Source organism: Dipodomys merriami, unplaced genomic scaffold (assembly GCF_024711535.1).
Source record: "Dipodomys merriami isolate MVZ:Mamm:240054 unplaced genomic scaffold, mDipMer1.0.p SCAF_3, whole genome shotgun sequence".
In the NCBI taxonomy this organism is placed as follows: Eukaryota; Metazoa; Chordata; class Mammalia; order Rodentia; family Heteromyidae; genus Dipodomys; species Dipodomys merriami.
The window spans coordinates 24605401-24627298 of record NW_027204492.1 but is presented as its reverse complement, the minus strand read 5'-3'; the positions used below and the strand labels follow the sequence as shown (position 1 = coordinate 24627298).

The following is a 21898-nucleotide window of genomic DNA, read 5'->3' as shown; positions in this document are numbered from 1 at the left end:
ATTATGACTAGCACGCAGTTGTTTCTCAATAGATAATTCTTTTCTTTGAAAAAAACACTGGCAAACAAAACATTTCCTGATCAAGACTCCTAAGGAGTCCGTTAATGAATATTTAACCACATCATCCATTCAGCTAATATTTCTGGAGCCCCTGCAAAGTATATATCAGGCTCCATATTTGTATACAAGTATGAAATCAGAGAAGCTCACATTTAAATTGCTAATACGTAAATAAGTGCTTTAAAATATCTTAAAGCCACTTTCAAGTTAGATAATTATTCCTCCTCACAATCTGCAAGTGGTATAAAGATCAGCTTTAGCATGGTTTACTGAGTTGTCTGCCACAGACTCTAAGATATCGAGACTTGTTGGGTATAGATATATGAGCACCTGGTCTATCCTAGCCACTGGATCAGTTGTTAAGAACATAGAAACAGAATGTCTCTCGTCGTAAGATGCTCTAAATCTAGTAGGGGAGTTGGAAACCCATAGATGATTAAAATGTTATGGTAAAGTCTTACAAAGGCCTATGAATTAAAGAAGGGCTCCCAGATGGAATGTGGGAAACTGTCACTGCTGTTCAATACCACACTATAGCCTTAAAAAATAGACTTCTCTTTGACTCATAGTCAAATTCTACTCCTGCTCACCAAATGTTGGAATCATAGGGTCTGGCATATCATGGACATATCTTAACTGTCTGGTTCATAAACACTATTTAGATAAATTGGGTCTTTAGAAATATATGATTCTTTTTATTTTAGTTTTGAATTAGCATACATTTATGGCATGAAGGGGTTTATTGTGATATTTACATACATTCACACATTGCACTTTGAACATATTCACTTCCTCCACCATATTTCCACTCTTCCTGTCTCAGAAAACATATGAATCTCAATAAGAATTGAAGCTCTTTGTGTTTTCAATAATGAAAGATTTCCTTAATAAGTTCTTATTCTATTGTCTCTGCCCTGCCTAATTCTTCTGGAATTCAATGCTCAAAATGGATATATCTATCTCTATCTAACTGCATTAGGTAATTACTGTCTTGTCAAAGATAGTTTTTTTTTTAACTAAGAAGTACTGTTTCACAATTTTTGCAAGCTCAGGCTGGCAATAATGTTTTGGTTTCTTGGTTCAGATAAACCATCATCTTTTTTCCAGTTACGTTAGTGTACTTTTTCAATGGGAATTTCACAGTGTCCTACCAGTAGTGAGCAAGCCTCTTTCCCTTTAAAAAAAAACAAAAACTGTTTCCTAGCCATGCGCCAGTAGCTCACGCCTGTAATCCTAGCTACTCAGGAGGCTGAGATCTGAGGATTGAGGTTCAAAGCCAGCCCGGGCAGGAAAGTCTGTGAAATCCTAATCTCTAATAAACCACCAGAAAACTGGAAGTGGTGCTGTAGCTCAAGTGGTAGAACACTAGTCTTGAGCTGAAGAGATGAGGGACAGCACTCAGGCCCAGAGTTCAAGCCCAACGACTGATTTAAAAAAATGTTTCCTAATATTTGGCATCATTTTTTCCTTCTTCAGCACAAGCCCATTACTACTTCTGACTTATTTGACTGCTTGTCATTTTCTATAAGTGAGATAAAATATAGTCCATCATTTTATCCTGAGATAGCAAGACAGATTCTTTGAGTTTGAAGCAAATTCTTTGACCTTACACACAAAATTAGTAAGATGTTAACAATAATGACTTCCATCTACAGAGGGCTGTTCATCCAATGTCCATGAACTATAAAACAGGTAAAAACCCTCCTCTCAGCAGAGATAGGCCCAGACTCAGTGGCCTACATGAAATCTGCATTTGGCATCCCCAGTAGGAGTTCTGTCTTTCTTGCCTAGTGCTCTATATTGCTGATGCTTTACAGTTAAAAATGTCATCAATCTTTCAACCATTCCTCCAGGGATTAGCTCTCTGCTACCTGTCTGCACCTGAAAACAAGTTAAATACAAGGTAACAGTCATTCTTATCATTGTAATAAGGTAGTAATTGTGTAACTTTTCCAAGTAACAATTCATTTTGATTACTAATAATACATCTAGCATGTATTACAATGTTTACTACATGCCAGATATTTTCAAACATTACATACATGTAACTCAATCTTCCACCAACTTTGAGAGATAGGTAGATTTCCCACTCACTGAGGTTAAAAAAATATATTAGGGAATGTATCCAAAGTCATCTAGTTAGTAAGTGGTAAGATGAGATATGTATCCAGAAGCTTTAGATCTTTCTAAAGTAGTGGTAAAGCTCTTACTGCATCATCTAAGTAAATGCTTCTCACACTCAAAGTGTGATCACTAAAATGTGTATGAAGAAAATACTGCAGATAAAAAAGTTGGGGGGCTGAGAAGGTGGCTCAGTGGTAGAGCGCTTGCCTTGCATGCATGAGGCCCTGGGTACGATTCCTCAGCACCCCATAAGCAAAAAGAAAAATGCCGGAAGTGGTGCTGTGATTCAAGTGGTAGAGTGCTAGCCTTGAGCTGAAGAGCTGAGGGACAGCACCGAGGCCCAGAGTTCAGGTTCCATGACCGGACCAAAAAAAAACATAATAAAAAAATTGGGATTTTCAAGATAAGGACTCAAGTGATTTTTCTTTCTTGCTATTGTTTCTAACATATTTATAAGGTGATATCTTTGTTGCTTTGTATGTCCCTCCCCCACGGTATAACCCCTGTTTTCACTGCATTTGATGTTGGTATAATTTGGGGAGGGGAAGGGAAAAAACAAATGGTTTAAATAGGGATACAGGTGGACCCATTGCAACAATGAAATGTACAAGATGTTATGTCAAAAACCGAATTTTACAACTTTGTCGAGGGTGGGGGAGTGTAGTTGTGGAGATGGGAGGACAGGGATGGTAAGGAAAAAACAAAGGAGGAGGCAACAATGCTTGATAAGAAATGTATTCATTACCTTGCTCATGTAATTGTAACCCCTCTGTACCATATTTTCACAATAAAAAACTATTAAAATGCAAATTTTTTAAATTTTATATTATTTTATTGTAAAGGTGATATACAGAGAGATTGCAGTTATATAAGTAAGGTAATGAGTACATTTCTCTGTAAAGATTTGATGTGCTGTATAGACTTCAATGTCCTGAAATTAAAATTCTTATTAGATTTCCTCTGACATAGTGGCGAATGCCTGTAATCTCAGAACTTTGGGCACTTTGAGGATGGATGCAAGAGTGCTGAATGTTCCAGACCAGCCCAAACTATTTAGAAAAGAAAAAGGAAAATCTCTAATATTTCATTATGTGTCATTGGATCCCATTCCAGAGTTCTAGAAGACAGTATTGTAGTGGTATTATAAAAGTTTTGCATTTTATTTTCCTTTATACTAGGTGCAAGTACAAGGAATGACTGGAAACATCCAGTTTGACACTTATGGACGTAGGACAAATTACACCATTGATGTATATGAAATGAAAGTCTCTGGATCTCGAAAAGTAAGTGACAAAAACAAATATCCAAACAAATTCTCTGCAAAAGTGACAACACCAACATACAAAAAATTGAGTGTTAGGAAACAACACAAACTAAACTCTGCTTACCATTTTTCCTTCTCGTCGGATGAGAAGCATAAATGAGATATATGGATTTGTAATCAAAATTATCCATCTACACATTTTTTTTAATTTTTTATTTACTTTGTTATTATAAAAGTGATGTACAGCATCATCTATACATTTTTAAAGGAAGATTTTCCTCTGAAGCTGGTCCTATAAAACTAGTTACTGTTGGGTACCAGTAACTCATGCTTATAATCCTAATTATTCAGGAGGCTAAGATGTGAGAATCTTGGTTAGATGCCAGCCTGGGCAGGAAAGTTCATAAGAATGGTTATCATCAATTAGCTATTAAAGAAAAAAAGCCTAGCCAGGTGCAGGTGGCTCAGGAGGCTGAGATCTGAGGATTGTGGTTCAAAACCAGCATAGGCAGGAAAGTCACTGAGATTCTTATCTCCAATTAACCACCAGAAAACTGGAAGTAGCACTGTGGCTCAAGTGGTAGTGTGCCAAAATGAGCACAAATGCTCGGGGATAATTCCCAGGCCTTGAGTTCAAGCCCCAGGATCAGTACAAAAACAAGTCGCTATTAAGAGTTTCCTATAACAAAGGAAAGAATTACAAATGATATGGTATGTTATCTATGTAAACAAGTATCCAAACTACATATGATCTTGTAAAAAGATTAATGAATAATAGATATCCTCCCATTTTGCCAACCCATCACCAAAAGGACTATTTATACTGAAATTTATATGACCAATTTAGTTCTGTCTACCTAATAGTTGTTAAGCATGAAGTGAAAATTTAGTAGCCATATAAGAAAACCCCAGCACATAAAATATGTTGTGTCTTTTGTACAGGATACCCACTAGCCCCCTACTCCTACCTTCCAACCCTCCTACAGTTCAAAATATTTTTCTGCAATAAAAGTTTAAAGGTCAAAGAAAGCTGGGCTAGGTTACTTTACAAAGTATCAGTAAAGGGTGAGGTGAGTATGGGAACTTTCCTGAGTAAATGATTTTTTAAAAAAGCATCTGTTTATCTGTGTGTGTGTGTGTGTGTGTGTGTGTGTGTGTGCGTGCACTCACACACGCGTGCACACACATGGCATGCATGCCCTGATGATGGTTTCCTGGTAGAAGTGGCAAGACAGAAGGAAACAGGGCATCAATCCCTGGAAGATTCACACTACAGAAAAAACATTCATTGCACAATAACACTCAAATTTCATGCAGCATTTCTTCAGTGAAAAGTAGACATCCAGGTTAAATATCTGTTCTTTCTAGGCTGGTTACTGGAATGAGTATGAAAGGTTTGTGCCTTTCTCAGATCAGCAAATCAGCAATGACAGTGCATCCGCAGAGAACCGGACCATTGTAGTGACTACCATTCTGGTAAGTGTAGTAGAGAAGAAATGGGTTTTCTGAACAGTAAGACTTCAGTCTTCTGATACGCGTTATTCTGACAATAGGAAATAAGTTCAAGCAGTGAGAACTCCTAACAGGGCAGTTTAGAAGCCTATCAAAATATTTTACCATGATGATGAGACAAATATCATTTTTAAATAAACAAGGGGGAAAACTCGAATTTGAAACAGTTCAAACATTATTCTCCATTTTACTTCCTCCCCACCTCTAGGTCTGAAGTTTCATATGCACTTGAAATCTAATTTTTTCATCATTGAAAGAGGCAGTGTTCTATGGAGGAGAGAATAGATTAGGGTTGTAATATATCTACCACTTCCTTGTATAACTGTACAAGTCACAACTTCTCTAAGCCTCAGCTTTTTGCTGTTAAAATTTATTGGGAGATTATAATAATAATCTCCTACCTGTGTCATAATATCATTTCAAGGCTTTCTCCATAAAGTTTTTCTACAAAATCAAAGCATTATTAAAATATGAGAGAATATTCTCACTTAGGTTTACAATGGTTTTCTGAAAGCTGGTTTGCTTTCATTGAAAGAAGTACAAACCTAGGGTAGAAATAAGTATAGCACAGATATAAACCTCTGAAAAGAAACTTGGTTGAAGTTGACCTTTAATTTAAATAAATATCTATATGTAGATAGATAGATAGATAGATAGATAGATAGATAGATAGATAGATAGATAGATAGATAGATAGATAGATAGACAGACAGAGATACCAAGAAAATTACATAGATAGATGGGTGGATGAATAGATAGATAAATAGATAGATTACATCTTCACCTTGTCCTAGGTACTACATGAGGTCATATGTCTAGAAAAATAAATTGTTGTAGTTACTGCCTGGGAAATGAGAAATCAAAGTCAGTTCACCTTCTTATAACTAAGGTAGACACCACTACCAAATTTAAATAAATTAAAGACTACTAGTGAAAAGTAGTCCTTCTTTCAAACTCTGGAAAGGAATATAACTGTTTCTTCATTAAAACATTAGTTAAGGACTCCAAGAGATATGTGGGCCAAAATACAGTTAATTGAAGCTCTTCTGCTTATACTGTTAAAAAAAATTAAAGATCCTTTTCATACACAAAGGCTCAATAACCACAAAGGAGGAAATATTATGACATTTACCATCTTTTAGAAAAGTGTATAGGAATAATCTTTTGATCTTCTCTCTGGTCCCCAAGGAATCACCATATGTAATGTATAAGAAGAATCATGAGCAACTGGAAGGAAATGAACGCTATGAAGGCTATTGTGTAGATTTAGCCTATGAAATAGCCAAACATGTAAGGATCAAATACAAATTGTCCATTGTTGGTGATGGAAAATATGGTGCAAGAGATCCAGAGACTAAAATATGGAATGGCATGGTTGGGGAACTTGTCTATGGGGTAAGTATGTTTGATTCTATTTGTGATTCACTCCATGCTTTCCAATTACAAAATTAAGATTGGAGATTTAATTTCCAAGTATAAAATTCATCAAATTATAATGTGTTCTACAGTTGAAGTCTTGTATGGGTAGATTATCAAAAAGCATCCTTTGAATAACAGGAATATTTTACTAAAAGGAAAGTCGAATTGGGAGACTTTACTCAGCAACATTAAGCACATTCTTCCCTCTATTAAAAATCTACTCTTTATATGTTCTGTATCTCTGGCAGCAAAATCATACACACACATAGTTGCTTCAGCAACTCCTCCATCTCATCTCATTGCTTCATCTTACCATGTCCTGTGAACCCTAATTCTCTCAAATCCAGACACACCCTTCATCACCATCATCATCACTGTGCTGAGGAAGGATTTTTACCATGTAGCAGTCATTGGACTGGTTTTCTCTGTCTCTATTTTTATCTTGGCAAATCAAATCTCCACATTACTGCAATTTCCCACATTCAAAACCAGGATAAAACTCAAATTCTTTAGCATAGCAAATAAGGCACTTCATATTTTAGCAGCTGCCTACTTTTCTAGTTTTATCTTGTATACTTTCCCCTTCACACCCAAAGCTCCAACTATAGAAAAAGTATGTGTTGTTCCCTGAAGGTACTAAGCTCTCAGTTAAAGCATGCCTAGAAGTACTTTCCCCTCTCTTCAACCATCTACTGCCATGTACTCATTTTCCAGAAGCCAAAAGATATCTCTTTCAGAAAGCCTTCCCCAATCTTATTTCCCACCTGCAGTTTGAGTTTGTACCTCTTCCCTTGACTTTTTTTATCAAACTTTTTACATTGATATAGCACTTCTGAAACTATATTGTAATGACATATTTACAAATTCACCTGCCCTAGTACACTATGAACTCCTTGAGAACAAAATACATATCTGATTCAATTCACTATCCCAGAGTCTGGAACATAGTAGGAGCTCAATGAATACTAAAAGAAAGTGATGGAAGATCCAGAGTTTGGTCATAGGCCAATTACAAAAGTATACCAATAATTAGGGTTTTAGGAGAGGCATGGTGTTATCTTCAGAGATTCTCATTTACTTGGTATTAAGTGGTTTGGGTCTGTGATCAAAAATGACATATTTTAGCTAACCTAAGGAGGCATACCAAGACAAACAGAACTGGATGTTAAGAACTGACCACAAAATGAACCAATCACTAGAGAGCTCATCCAAGTCTGCTCATGGTATCAGAGGCTTACTTCTAACACATAAAGATTTCTTGCAACAATAAATCTCTTTTAGACAAAAGGTAAGATATAGAAATCAGGGAGCTGGAGAGTATAATACGCTGAGAAGTCCTAGCTGGTCAAGAGATAATGTCCAGGCTATATATTGGACTTGGCATCGAGAAAATGACTCTATTGCTTCAGAAGGGAATTAGAAAGAAAATAGTGCAGATCTCCAATCATTACAGAGCGCTGGGGCCACTAAACAAGTTTTTTGGAACAGGCCTTTGGAAACAAGCACAAAGGCAGAAGCTCATTTCTAAAAATAAGGGCACAAAAAGGGAACTAAGGCTTAAAATGAGGTTGGGCCCCAGGTATCAAAACTGGGACACTGTCCTCTAGCCAAACAAGCAGCATGGCAACTTGAAACTCAGCCTCCATCTGTGGGACCGGAGCCAATCATCTCCTGTCTTAGGTCAAGGTTGGCCCTGGGAACTGGGGCAGGGCTGAGTTAGACATGAGGTTAAAGTGAACTCAACAGTGAGAAAGAGATTTTCTAATTACAGAAAGGGTTGAACAAGGGGCAAAGCATATGACATGATTTCTGAAGACATGGAGAAACTCTGAAACATCTTGACCCAGAGCTCGGACTTCTTCCTTTACAAGATGGTGATAAAGTCTCCTCTTTCACACCCTTTGTCTCCCCAACACTCGGGCTCCAAGTTTTCTTGTCTCACTTTTTTTTTTTTTTGTCAGTCGTGGGGCTTGAACTCTGGACCTGGGCACTGTCCCTCAGTTCTTCAGCTCAAGGCAAGCACTCTGCCACTTGAGCCACAGTGCCACTTCCGTTTTTCTGGTGGTTAATTGGAGATAAGAGTCTCACGGACTTTCCTGCCCAGGCTGCCTTTTAACTGTGATCCTCAGATCTTAGCCTCCTCAGTAACTAGGATTACAGGCGTGAGCCACCTGCGCCCAGCTTCTTATCTTACTTTTAACTCTTCCCTGTACTTGGTACATTACATGATATAAGCAAACAGTCACTTTTTGCTTTAATGAATTAACCTCTGGCACACAATACTGACTAGCAAATTCTCAACTAAACTAAGTTCATGTTGGAAAAATACCATGTAATATTCTTATTATTATTGCCTACCATGTTCTTATTAGTATTAGCATCTACCTTCCTGGTTACTGATACTGCGTTAAACTGTTTATAACATTATACCTTAGTCCTCACAACATATCTTTGAGGCAACCTCATGAGAACAGTAAGACTCAACTAAAGTCATGTGTCAAAGCCCAAACAGCCCGTACTGACTATCTTATCTTCTATAATGCAGTAAAATAGCCTCATGTTTGTAGAGGCTGTGATATTCAAGAACAAGGAATATTTCATTGTCTGGTAATGATCTACTCTGGCTCATAGATGGCAGCTTCTTGCTGAGTGTTCACACAGTAGAAGGGGTGAGAGGTCCCTCAGGTCTTTTTTTATAAAGGTACGACTCATTCATGAAAGCTATGTACCATGACTTAACCACCTTCTATAGACACAATACCCTCAACTTTTGAATTGCAATTTCAGCATAGGAAAGGATTACAAACATTCTAGTTGTGACACAATGTTTTGAATCCAGATACTTGACTACGATGTCCATGTGTTTCAAATCATTACACTCTACCACCCACCCATCATAGGACTTTTCAGGCCCATCCTATTGTGAAAGATAGTTGGAATTCATTTAAAAGGCACTGCATACCCTACTCATTCTGGAGAGAAAATTGTTTGGCAATAACAACATTTCAAGAAATTTAGGGGTTTAATTTCAACTGGCCCACAGTGCCTGATATGTTATTCCATAAGTTCTACAAGTCCATCAAAACTGAATGATCAGAGCTCTGTAGTGTCTCAAAAGAAACTCGTCATACTCTATAAATAGATTAGTATTAGCACTGACCAAAATATGAGACACAGTGGTTTAAGATAAAGCAGATTTTCTGACATTATTCAGATGGCAAATAGCTTTCTTACTAGGTTTTATTTCTCCTCTGATATATCCTCAGTACTGCATTCATTTAATCTTCACACACCTCTTTCTCTTTCTAGTTCATGTACTTGTTAGTAAGGAAAGCTTGAGGACGACAGAGCCCTTTATTTATTTAGTAATTCAGAACCAATCTCTACATTTTCACAAAGATAAATTTTGAGAGGAAAAATTTCTATCGTTTACCTCCTGTTATTTCTACTAAAGATAAAAGTAATAGCCAGCAAAAGATCTTAAAGAAATGTCCTCTTTCCTCTCCTGAGTTAGAACATTCTCTTGATGCGTTCTGGGCTTATAACACGATATTACTGGCAAGAACTGACAGGAAAGCAACTTCTACTTTACAACCTGTGGCTACAAAAACTAGACATCCATATGCTTCAAACAGAAACTCTGTTAGGGGGATGATCTCATAAGCTAAATGTATCTTCATCTTCATGTACAAGTTTTAATCTTTTGGCATAGGGAAGTTTTCAACTTTTCTATCAATGATAGAAATGAAGAAAGATGAAAACACAAGCTTGCATTTTTGGTAGGCCTGATCTCCTTTGGTTTGCAAGTTGCTTAAGGACAAGGACAGAAAACTCGTAATTATTTCCCAGAGTACTTAATAAGCAAAAAAATGGAGAATAGGAAATTATTTCTTGCAGTGAATATAAAAACTACACAGATAGACACTGATTTATCTTTAGGGTATTTTCTCTTATGCTTTTAATATGTAAAATAAATCAGGGGAAAAAATAAAGAAAGGCAGAGATGAAGATAGCTTTGCAAAAGAGTTCAGTATCTACCTACAGTCTCAAAAAGGCAAATGAATTAAATTTGTTAAAGAATAAAAAAGCCAATCAACTTTTTTTTCAGACAATTCCTAAATGGTTTTTTTTCCTCTAAAGAAATTCAAATCAAAGTTGATGTTGTATCTCTATGAAGGCTATTTTTAAGACAAAACGTCAGTAGGACACAATGTGCCCCATTATGTAAGCTATGCAGAACATTATGGACTTTAGTCTACCTGCTTTCTGCAGCTTTGATTTTGCCATATAATAATTGTCCTAGCTCCAATAGCTTACAAACCACATGTTTTTATGTCCCCTAAATAGGAGAGTTTTTTAAATTTTTTATTGTAAAGATACTGTACAGAGGGGTTAAAATTTTGAGTATATTTCCTATCGAGCAGTGTACCCACTCTTTTGTTTTTCCCCTACTATCCCTAAGAGTTGTTTTAAGAGGGCATTTAAAAAGCACTTTGGCTCTTAAATGTCCTTCAGCCTAAATTTTAATTCATGCTACAGAAAACTATGAGAACCAGTTGAGTCTGTCCACCAGAAATACTCATTAGGTAAATCAGAAAACTAAATCCCAATATAAGACAGACATGACAAAAATGAGAGGAGAATTTTGACAAGGTCACAGAGTCATATAGTTTGGCAACTCAGGTTTCATGACTCTAGTCTAGTGCTACTTCTAATGGTCATACTGATTCAATTCACTAAGACTCTCAGCTCATGGGAAGCTTGATGTTCTATCAGTCACATATGGTATCCTTGCCTGGCTTCAGAGGGCTTACAATCAAGTTGGACTATAAGCTTTTCTGTCCAAGATACTCATTCCACTTCCCTTTTATCTTCAGGATTATGTAGTATACATTTCCAAGTTTCCCTTGAAATATATAAAAACATAAACAGTGATAGTTTTCTGCCTTTGGAGAGGAGATAAAAGTTGAGAGAAAAGGAGTCAGAAAAAGTTCTTTAATGATATTGAAGCCTAAATTAAAAAGAAGATGGCCTCTCAATAAACACCTGCCATATTCTTAATGTTCTTAGGTCATACAACTGAGAGTAAAAAGGCGATGGGTTGTTTTGAGAAAGACCACACAGGGCAGGGAAGTTGGCTCAGTGGTAGAGCTCCCAGGCCCAGAGTTCAGGCCCCACAACCAGACCCCCCCCCAAAAAAGAGAGAAAGACCACACAAGTTGTTATCCAGATTGGTTCCTCTAAGAAGGCAGCAGATAGCTTGGGGGATGGAGATGGTGTTGGGGTATGCTTGATTCCAGATCATATTGCTGAGATTCCTTCAAAATTCCAGGACAAAGGGCAATTCTATCCATAGTACTTGCACTGACATTTCTCTGCCTAAAAGAAATTATCTCTTGGGTTGTCACTGTCCTAAGATAGATTTATTTTCCATTCAGAAAGGCAGAAAGTCAATCTGTCCTTCCAGCTAAAAAAAAAAAAAAAGACAAGCAAGGGTCTGATAACAGATGCCATATATTCTTTTCTCTTCCTCAGGTGATTACACTGAGTTTTGGCAGAAAAAGTCTGTTTTGATAAAAAGTTCCCCTCTCCTTCAAATGATGTATATGAACCCCGGGAAAGAGCATTAATTCTGCATGGAATGCTGCCATTCTGAGCAAAAAAGATAGGGAAATGTTTTCAACCAAATTTAGTCTCACAAGACCTTCTTCCAGCTCCAGAGATAGTCCTTCATCTTCCCTTTGTCTTTACCTCAACTCCCCAAGGACAAGGAGTCCCTATCAGTAGATTCAGATTGAGACATCTGTTCTGAATAAAGAAATAAGAGATCCCATTGGGACACTGCTTGTTATTATACATATTTAAATAGGCCTCATCCGTTTCTGCAGGTCTTTAACTATCATACCTGGTACATAACCCATAAAGTACAGCCAATCAAGCCAACACACAGCAATTATATTCGAGTCTATTGTCTAGCTTCTTCCCAACTTTTTTCCTACACATTTAAAATTTCCAAAGGAAATGTGTGCCAATGGCTGCAGAGGCTTTGCAGTATATTGAGGATGAAGGCATCAAGTGAGGCCTGCCTCTTCTCTTGGAAAACATATAATACCCTTTGCAATACATGTCAATACATTTTCCTTTCCTCCCTCTCTACCTTTTCCCTTGCATTTACCAGGAACTTTAAATTGTGGCTGATGGGCTCCTGCTCATGCATAGTCTCCATATGGGTTACAAATTTTACCTGAAAATACTTTCAGATATTGCTGGGCTTCGATTTAAAAAAAAAAAAAGAACAATTTTAATTACAAAGTGCCATCTCTGCCTAAAACCTGTCAGATTCTTAAATGTATAACCCCCATTTGTATGATTTTAGGCTTTATGAAATTCTCATTTTGGCAAAATATCTATGAAAAGGATTAAAAATCCCTTCAAGTTAAATCACCTCCAATAATATAGTTGTTCTGGGTATACTACTGGTATGTAAAAAAAAGTCAAATTTATTGTGTTTACTGAGTTCACACAGATACTAGCAAACTCTTACCCTGAGCTTTTATCATTGACTGGTTTTTGTCTGCCACCTGAAGTACTCTCATACCACCTACTTATTTACCTGTTTCTAAAATGACTAGCCTACTGCTTTGCCAGGACAAGCAAAGGCTACTAGAATAGCTCAGGACACTACCAAACAGGTATTTGATTATTATGTCCATTTTGCCTACTCCTTAAACCTAACTATAATTCTTTTTAGTCACTCCCAGCAACAGCCAGCTTTCATTAAGAGCAATGATCAAGAAAGGCGTTCCATTTGGGGAGTTGCCTTTTTTCAGTTTTTCATTAGTGTTAGCCTCCTAAGTTTTTAATTTGCTTGAAAGTGACCTCCCTCATTTGCATGCTACGGCAGTCCCAGGAGAGTTAAATGGGTATTTTGGGACCTTTGTTTTGTGCTTCTCCCCATGTTCTTTAATAATCAAGTTGACTGTTCCACATACATTATGGCAATCAGGTCCAAAGCTCTAAAATAACAAACCATCACACCTGTGTTTTATAAGATGGAGGGAGTAGTGGAGATATAGAGCAAGGCTGACTGAACTGATGGGCCAGTTCTACAGCATACCAAAAATGGGAGGACTTGCTATATCTTCTATTCAGCTGACTGTCCTTGATGCTCCATTAGTAGCTCTTGTCCCTTCCATTGTGTGAGTCTTCTTGTACCTGCTTGTTACTATTCCTTCGACGTTTTCCATGTATAGAACTTTATTAAGCATCTAGAGTATTGGGGGAATTCTCATTTTGGAGCCAGCACTACATCAATGAGTCTTAAGTGAGCATAGATTTAATACCATGCTCCACTGGGAGAGCACTATCCCAAAATAAACATGCTTTAACTTCTTTGAAAAAGATCCTCAGAAGCCATTTGGAAAAGATAGAAATGCCAGGCTGAGGGACATGCTTGAGAAGAGTAGATTCTACTTGTTTCTTTGTGATTTAAAAGCACTCTATAAACTAGAAATGACCTCTTTGGGGACTCTATTCTTTTGCTGAATGTTCCTAGGAACCAGACAATAAAAAGTCACGCTTGTCTGTCTAGCCACCTCTTCCTAGTATTTAGTGATGCTTACCACATGGTGGGTGTTTGTTACTGAGGTTTTCCATTTTTTTCTTTTTAAGTGGATCAAGATTCTCAAACTGCTTTCTGTACCTACTTTAAAAGAGTCTCTGTGTACTTGAAAATTCCCTTAAATTCAGTTCAAATTGATTTTTTTACCCTAATTACTTCTTCCTTCCATACAAAATATGGTAATTTCTCCTAAAACTATCTTTTAGACTTACAAGATTCAAAAACTAGTTAAATTAAGTATATTCAAATAGGAAATGATAGCAGAGGGATATGTATATGCTCTGACCAGAAGATGGAAACACATTGACAAGGCAAACAGGAAGCATTACCTATGAATTCTCTTGGCATGGTAAGACCCTAATTCAGATTCTACTAACAAAAAACACCACTAGCTTTCCTGGCCAATTTCATTCTCCTAAGCAGCCTTCATTCCCTAGGACCAGGCTTAACCCCAGGCAAAAGGGTAAAACCAGTAAAATTTGTCTTTGACTCCTATCTAGTCATCAGTGTGGAACTGGAGACTCATAAGTCAGCTGCAATGTGATGAGACTTGAAGCTCTAGATGATAATACTGAGGGGAGAAAGTAAAGAGCAGAATCTTCAATGAGCTTTCCATGAAACAAACTTCCATTGATTATCACTAAGTCTGGCACCATGAATAGACTCTGAGGGTACAAAACACACCTTGTTTGAGAGGGTATAACTATGAAGCAAATCCAGAGAAGAGGTAGGAAAATCCATAGTCTTTAGTATCAGAGAGCAAAGAAAAGAGTTATAGTACCAAAGACTACCAGTATGCATGAGCAGTTATAATGTCTAAGGGAATATCTTTGAATTTGATAATTAAGCATATAGATCAATAAATAATTTCAGAAAATTGGCAAGGCTAGAGATCTGGGGTATAAGGAGAAAGCAGTGTTGAACTGCAGAGATAATAAAGGTATAATTTCAAGAACATCGGTGGTAATAAGGAGCGATTTAACGTGGTTAGTGGGGTAGAAGGATCAAAAGGTGGAAGGATGGATTTTATTACTAATTCTAAATGCATGTGTATAATTTTAAGTGCATAAGATAAATCAGTTTTTCACATTTTAGCTACCATTATAACTATGGAAGGCCACCTGAATCCCACCCCCCAGAGTTTCTCATTTCTTTTAGCCTGTGGCCTGTGAATTCATATTTCTAAGTTCTGGGTACTTTTTTATAGCTATTCTAGGGACCATACTTTGAGACCCACTGACACAGAATCATAGAGAAATTGTGTGTGTGTGTGTGTGTGTGTGTGTGTTTGTGTGTGTGTGTGTGTGTGTGTGTGTGTGTGTGTGTGTGTGTGTGTGTGTGTGATCTGAGTCTTAAGAAGAAAGAATATAGGACTCATGGTATACTGGATTTAAAAGTGACTGAGATGGAAATTCACATAATAAATGGATGAAAATGTAGCAATATGTTGAGAAGGACTTCCTGATTTTCAATGAAGAGGCAAGATTACCTACAGAGGTGAAGACTCTGATCAAGGATTAGGAATTCCCTAAATTCACAGATTTAGGGAAGAATCTACTTTTGGATGGTAAGTAATGAGTTTAATTTTAGAAGACATAAGTTTGCGATGGTGATAGGCACCAAGGCAGATTTGGTCAGTAGGCTGCTGGCTTTAATAAGCATATACTTTCTGCAACTTCCACTAAGATGTAAGGATGTAGAATGCCTGCCCACCACACAGGTACGTCTGTTTGTTTTGTCTGCCTTACTCTACCTAATCCCAGGCTTTCAGTGCTTCCGTTTCTCTATCTTTATCATAGAGATGATAATTGTATCAGCCTCCTAGTTGGAATGAGAACTTAAAATGAGTGTTTAAAACACTATCATACAAAAGCACTCAATAAACATGAACTGCTTATCAACTGTATTTCCCTTTAATTAAGGAGTATTTCTCAACTGGCTTGAGTTACCAGATGTAATTCATAGTAATGAAATTTCATTTATTTGAAAATATACTCTTAGATTTCATCATCATTCTCCCCTTATAGGGATGTTGAAACATAACTGACATAACTGTATGTAATCTACACAAAATGATCAAAATTGGTATTTTCACTGCCTATCTGATATGCCATCCTTAACCATTCCTTAGTCACAATCACTTTTTTACATGAGTATTTTAAGGCCTGGCTACAGCCTAAAACCCATTATGGTCATAAAGTTTGAAAATGTGGACATCACTATGATATTCTTAGCAGAGGATCACAATAAGCTTAATAACTAGGTCCATATAACCATGTAAAATGAAGCTTATCAAAATGAACTCCAAGAAATGGAAACAAGAGGTTTTTTATAATTTACTGTTTGAAGTTATTTCTTTTTTCTTTCTTTTTTTTCCTTTGGTTTATGGCCTGTTGTCACTGTTTGTGACTTCTGCACCCTTTGTCTTATATATAAGTTTATCTGATTTGGGGAAGGGAAAGAGAAACACAGAAATGACAGGACAAAGGGTGAACCAATGCAACAGTGATAATCACCAGACACTAGGTTGGAGACAAACTTTACAACTTGTGTGGGGGGGGGAAGAGTAGAGGGGGGGAAGCAGGAGAAAATGAGGGAGGGGGTAACACTGTTCAAAAAGAAATGTACTCATTGCCTTACTTATGTATCTGTGATCTGTCTGTACATAACCTTTACAACAAAGAATTGTTTTACAATGTGTTTTTTTAATGTGAACATCAGTGGAAACAATGCAGAAAATTGTTGTGCCTATTGTTAGGGGAATATTATAGAGGTATGGTCTGCCTTTGAATTAATTATATAGTGCACTGCTGAAATTTATTTTATCAATCTGAAACATTAGTAGGAAATATAACTTAATAGATAAATTAATCTTTTACTATCTGATTTATCCTTGACATTACCTCTGTAGAATTCACTCATGTTTGCATATATCATATTCAATAATCAACAACATTGAAAGGCATCTATAATTTTTGACTTTCAATAATTGATCCAAAAATAATTCACAAGTCCTTGCCTCATAAGAATGCATATTTTAATAGTCAACGTCTCCAAAAATAATTTGAGGATCACACTTGATAACAAACACCCAAGAATTAAACTGGGGCCCTGAGTCACACCACCTGCTGGGAAGGAGGCAAATAAAATTAGTACGGGCCGTTATGCTTTCTTCATAGAAATTGTCAGAAAAGTGAGGTATACAAGACATAAAAGCATAAAAATTAAGAAAACAAGGGTTAAATAGTAGTAATAGGCTGAGTAATATTCTATAGTATATATATAGATATATATACATATATATCATATTTTCTTTATCTTTCAGTTCTTGGCACCTGAACGGATTCCACCATTTCTCTTGTATATTTAGATGTTATGTTGCCACCAGAGAAGTATATTATATGACAAATGATTGATTGAAATATTGTCTCTAAAAGTCATATATGCATTTTTTTTTCAGAGAGCTGATATAGCTGTTGCTCCACTCACTATAACATTGGTCCGTGAAGAAGTCATAGATTTTTCAAAGCCATTTATGAGCCTGGGCATTTCCATCATGATAAAGAAGCCTCAAAAGTCAAAACCAGGCGTATTCTCATTTCTGGATCCTTTGGCTTATGAAATCTGGATGTGCATTGTCTTTGCTTATATTGGAGTCAGCGTAGTTCTTTTCCTAGTCAGCAGATTCAGCCCTTATGAATGGCACTTGGAAGACAACAATGAAGAACCTCGCGACCCACAAAGCCCTCCTGACCCTCCAAATGAATTTGGAATATTTAACAGTCTTTGGTTTTCCTTGGGTGCCTTTATGCAACAAGGATGTGATATTTCTCCAAGGTTTGTTTCCATGTAACACAGTGCCTCCTTGCATTTATAGACATACTCCACACCTGTGCATCTGGTTTTCATCCATCTCAATTCCAGATTTCTTCCATTTAACATTCCATCCTATTACACATTATCATCAAGCCATCTTGTTTACTTACATTCAGGAAGTGAATGTGTCACTGGTGTTGCACTGAATATCTTTCATGCATTTATATTGTATGTTCATATACATTATAGAAAATACATGGACTATAGATAAAAGCAATGTTTTCAGCTAATATTAAAAATATCCAGAGAAAGCGAATATTAAATCTTGAACAGATAAGAAATGTTTTATCAGGCTGGGAGGGTATCTCCGTGGTAGAGTGCTTGCCTTGCATGCATGAGGCCCTGGGTTCGATTCCTCAGTACCACATAAGCAGAAAAAACAGGAAGTGGCACTGTGGCTCAAGTGGTAGAGTGCTAGCCTTGAGCTGAAGAGCGGAGGGACAGTGCCCAGGCCCAGAGTTCAGGCACCACAACCGAGAAAAAAAAAGAAGAAGAAAATAAAAAACAAGTCGTTTAGAGGGGTGCCAGTGGCTCACGCCTATAATCCAAACTACTCAGGAAGCTGAGATCTGAGGATCATGATTCAAAGCCAGCCCAGGCAGGAAAGTCCATGAGACTCTTATCTCCAATTAACCACCAGAAAACCAGAAGTGGCACTGTAGCTCAAGGGGTAGAGTGCTAGTCTTGAGCTGAAGAGCTCAGGGACAGCAACCAGGCCCAGAGTTCAATCCCCACAACGGACCAAAAAAAAAAAAAAAAAGAAAGAAAGAAATGGTTTCTCCATTAACTAAGCTAAACAGTTGTTCATTTGTCCATGGTTTGAATCTAAATGAAATGTGACAGGAGATAGAGTTCTTCTTTAAAATCTCCCTAAATTTCCCTTTCAGAGACATCTCCTTTTTTCTTTTAGACTGCCTAGAACTAACCATTGCAGTATTCTATCAAAATTACCTAGCTGAAATTATATGTTATCAAAAATAAAATAAAACATAGGATGAAATAGATATGATATTAGACTGAATAGAGTATTCATATTGAACACAGAAATAATAATACTGTTTCTTTAATATCCCCTTTGGTTTTATTCTGTTTGTTTAAAATAGACAATACTTATGAGGAGCCCAAGTTTTAAGAGAAAAAGGGGATGGTAAGGCCAGGAGTAGGATGAGGTAAGTGAGAGCAAGTAGAGCATGTATGGGGATAGGGATCGTATATGGCATTTATTTTAAATTTGGTATTTATTTTTAAATTTCTCATAATAGATATTTTCATATCCATTTTTATTTATTTTGGTGCCAGTCCTGAGGCTTGAACTCAGGATGTGGGTGATGTCCCTCATTTTTTTTGGAGGGTGGTTAATTGGAGATAAGAGGCTCATGAACTTTTCTGCCCAGCCTGGCTTTGAACCAGTATCCTCAGATCTCAGCCTCCTGAGTAACTAGGACTACAGGTATGAACCACTGACCCCTGGCTCATATTGATTTTTTAAATGTTGCACCAAATGTTATTTGTATTTATTAAAGAGATTTTGACACACCCACAAATTTTGTGTGTGAAGCCTCACTAGCACAAATACCTCACCAGCTTTCTCAGTCCTAGGCCTGCCAGGGTCAGCTCCAAATGAGCATTAAAGAATGTCTTTGGAGCTGGGCACCTGTAATCCTAGCTACTCAGGAGGCTGAGATCTGAGGATCACGGTTCAAAGCCAGTCTGGGCAGGAAACTCACTGAGACATTTTTTTCTTTTTTTGTACATTTTTTTATTGTAAGAATACTGTACAGTGGGGTTACAGTTACATAAGCAAGGTAATAAGTACATTTCCTGTTGAGCATTGTTGCCTCCTCCTTTATTTTTTCCCTACTATCCCTTCCCTCCCATCTCAACAACTACTCCTCCCCACCCTCAAGTTGTAAAGTTCACTGAGACTTTTATATCCAATTAACCACCAGAAAACCAGAAGTGATGCTGTGGCTCAAGTGGTAGAGTACTAGCCTTGAGCTGAAGAGCTCAGGGACAGTGCCCAAGCCCCTCAACCATCCAAAAAAGAAAAGAAAGAATGTCTTGGAGTGATCAAAATGCTCCAAAGCTTGATTACAAATACTATACTAACATCACTTACTGAAGTAAATTTTATAGAACGCAAATTTACTTTAGTAAAGCTGTTGAGGATATTGAGTATGATTCAGGAGGTAGATCAGTGAGTGCCTCCATGTGTAAGCCTCGAGTTAAAGTCTCAGAACTAGAAAATATTGAATGTGAAGATCCTGAACCTCATCAACTTAACATTTTAACTTACAAAAGCACAAATGGTAGTGGATTTGCAATCATAAAATATAACATATTAATAAGAATAAAAAGTAAAACTTTCTATTTAAAAAAACAGGACCTGAGACCTGTGGCTCTCTCCCAGCTACACAGAAGGGTGAGATCTGAAGATCACAGTTCCAAGCCAGCCCAGGCAGGAAAGTCCATGAGACTCTCAGCTCCAATTAATCACCAAAAAACTAGAAATGGAACTGTGGCTCCTGTGGTAAAGCACTAGTCTTGAGCAAAAAAGCTAAGAGACAGTATCCAGGCCCTGAGTTCAAGCTCCAATACCAGCACAAACATATGTACATGCACATGTGCGCACACGTGCGCGCGCACGCGCGCACGCGCGCACACAAACACACACACACACACACACACACACACACACACACACACAACGTTTTAGTTAAAATAGAGCATTAATCCAAATACTAACTAAAGACCATTAGGGTACAAAGATACAGGGACTTTTTTACTTAGAATGTAAAAGCCGCTAGGGACTTTGCTCCAGTGGTAGAGTACTTGCTTAAAATATAAGAACTCAGAAGGTTTCTACCCTATTTTTATATCTTTTTGTGATTATCAACTCAGAGCACCCAATATTTACAATGAAGTTTTACAATACTATTCACTGATATCCATCTTTGGCAGATTTTTAGAATTGCCTATATGGGGTATGCCTCATTTATCCAGATCACCTTTTTGCAATCATCAATCTGCTTGGTCATATTCTCGAAATACTTATTTTTTATGTGCTCAAAATATGTATTATTTTGAGATATCATTTAGCTTGCTTGTTTCTTTTTTCATTTCTGGGATGTTCACTTTAAGAGACTAGTTTCTGAATGATGCCATAATTGAGATTTTTTTAACATGACTGATTATCTGTGTTGAGACAATGCTAGAGTGAATAAGACTGGAGATTTTATGGGTTTCTGTAAGTGAATTTTCAAAACTACATTTGTGATATCCCCACCAGGCTACCAAACATTACTCTTACATTGTGCCATGTACTTTGATATTTTCTATTCTGTTCAATTTTATTTCAATGCTGGTCACAAACTCAATCCAGCTATAAGAACCACAGCCTTTCAGAATATCATTTGTCTAGTGTAACAAGTATTATCCTTATTGAGCTTTTGATTGATAAATTATTACCATCATGAGCTCTATGTTTTCTACCACATGGGTGATGCCTTATCTGATAGTCTCTTTTGTGTCCTTCCAAAAATTACATATTTAAGCTTTTAATAAAATGTTACACTTCTTAGCATATTTATCATATGCCAGTAAGAAAGAAACATGTTTTCCTTGTCTTGAGAGCTCTATTGATTATATTTTTGCACTCAATTGTATAACAGTCAAACCCACTGTAATGTCTTTCTCTACTAACAGATTGAGAAATCTCTGCTAATGACATAGTTGCACCCTGAAATTTGTGGTTGCCTTGGCTGCAAACATTAGCATTATACTTTATTTTTGTCTAATGGCCACACTTTCAATACAAACATTTCCAAAAAGCCCAGAATGTGAGCATTTATTGTGAACTCTGACTTTTCTTAAAATTGAAGCAATTCAAGGAATTATAAGAGATTGCATTTTAAGTAGAATTAACAACTGTTAGAGCAGAAGGAGGTTCCAAAAGGGAATTAATTCAACTGCTACCATTTGTCAGGGACAAGGTGATAACAAGTTTTACTGAGCTCTCACTG

The 21898-nt window shown here is 37.0% G+C and overlaps 1 protein-coding gene across 4 annotated transcripts in view; it reads left to right on the top strand.

The window, feature by feature from the left end:
- Gria3 (glutamate ionotropic receptor AMPA type subunit 3) overlaps positions 1 to 21898 on the top strand; it is a 288699-nt gene that overhangs the window by 199076 nt on the left and 67725 nt on the right. For all 4 annotated transcript variants that reach the window (XM_070039784.1, XM_070039786.1, XM_070039785.1 and 1 more), the window contains exons 8-11: positions 3363 to 3467; positions 4817 to 4924; positions 6149 to 6355; positions 17461 to 17837. In XM_070039784.1, the coding sequence (XP_069895885.1) occupies positions 3363 to 3467; positions 4817 to 4924; positions 6149 to 6355; positions 17461 to 17837 (797 nt within the window). The remainder of the gene's footprint in view (positions 1 to 3362; positions 3468 to 4816; positions 4925 to 6148; positions 6356 to 17460; positions 17838 to 21898) is intronic.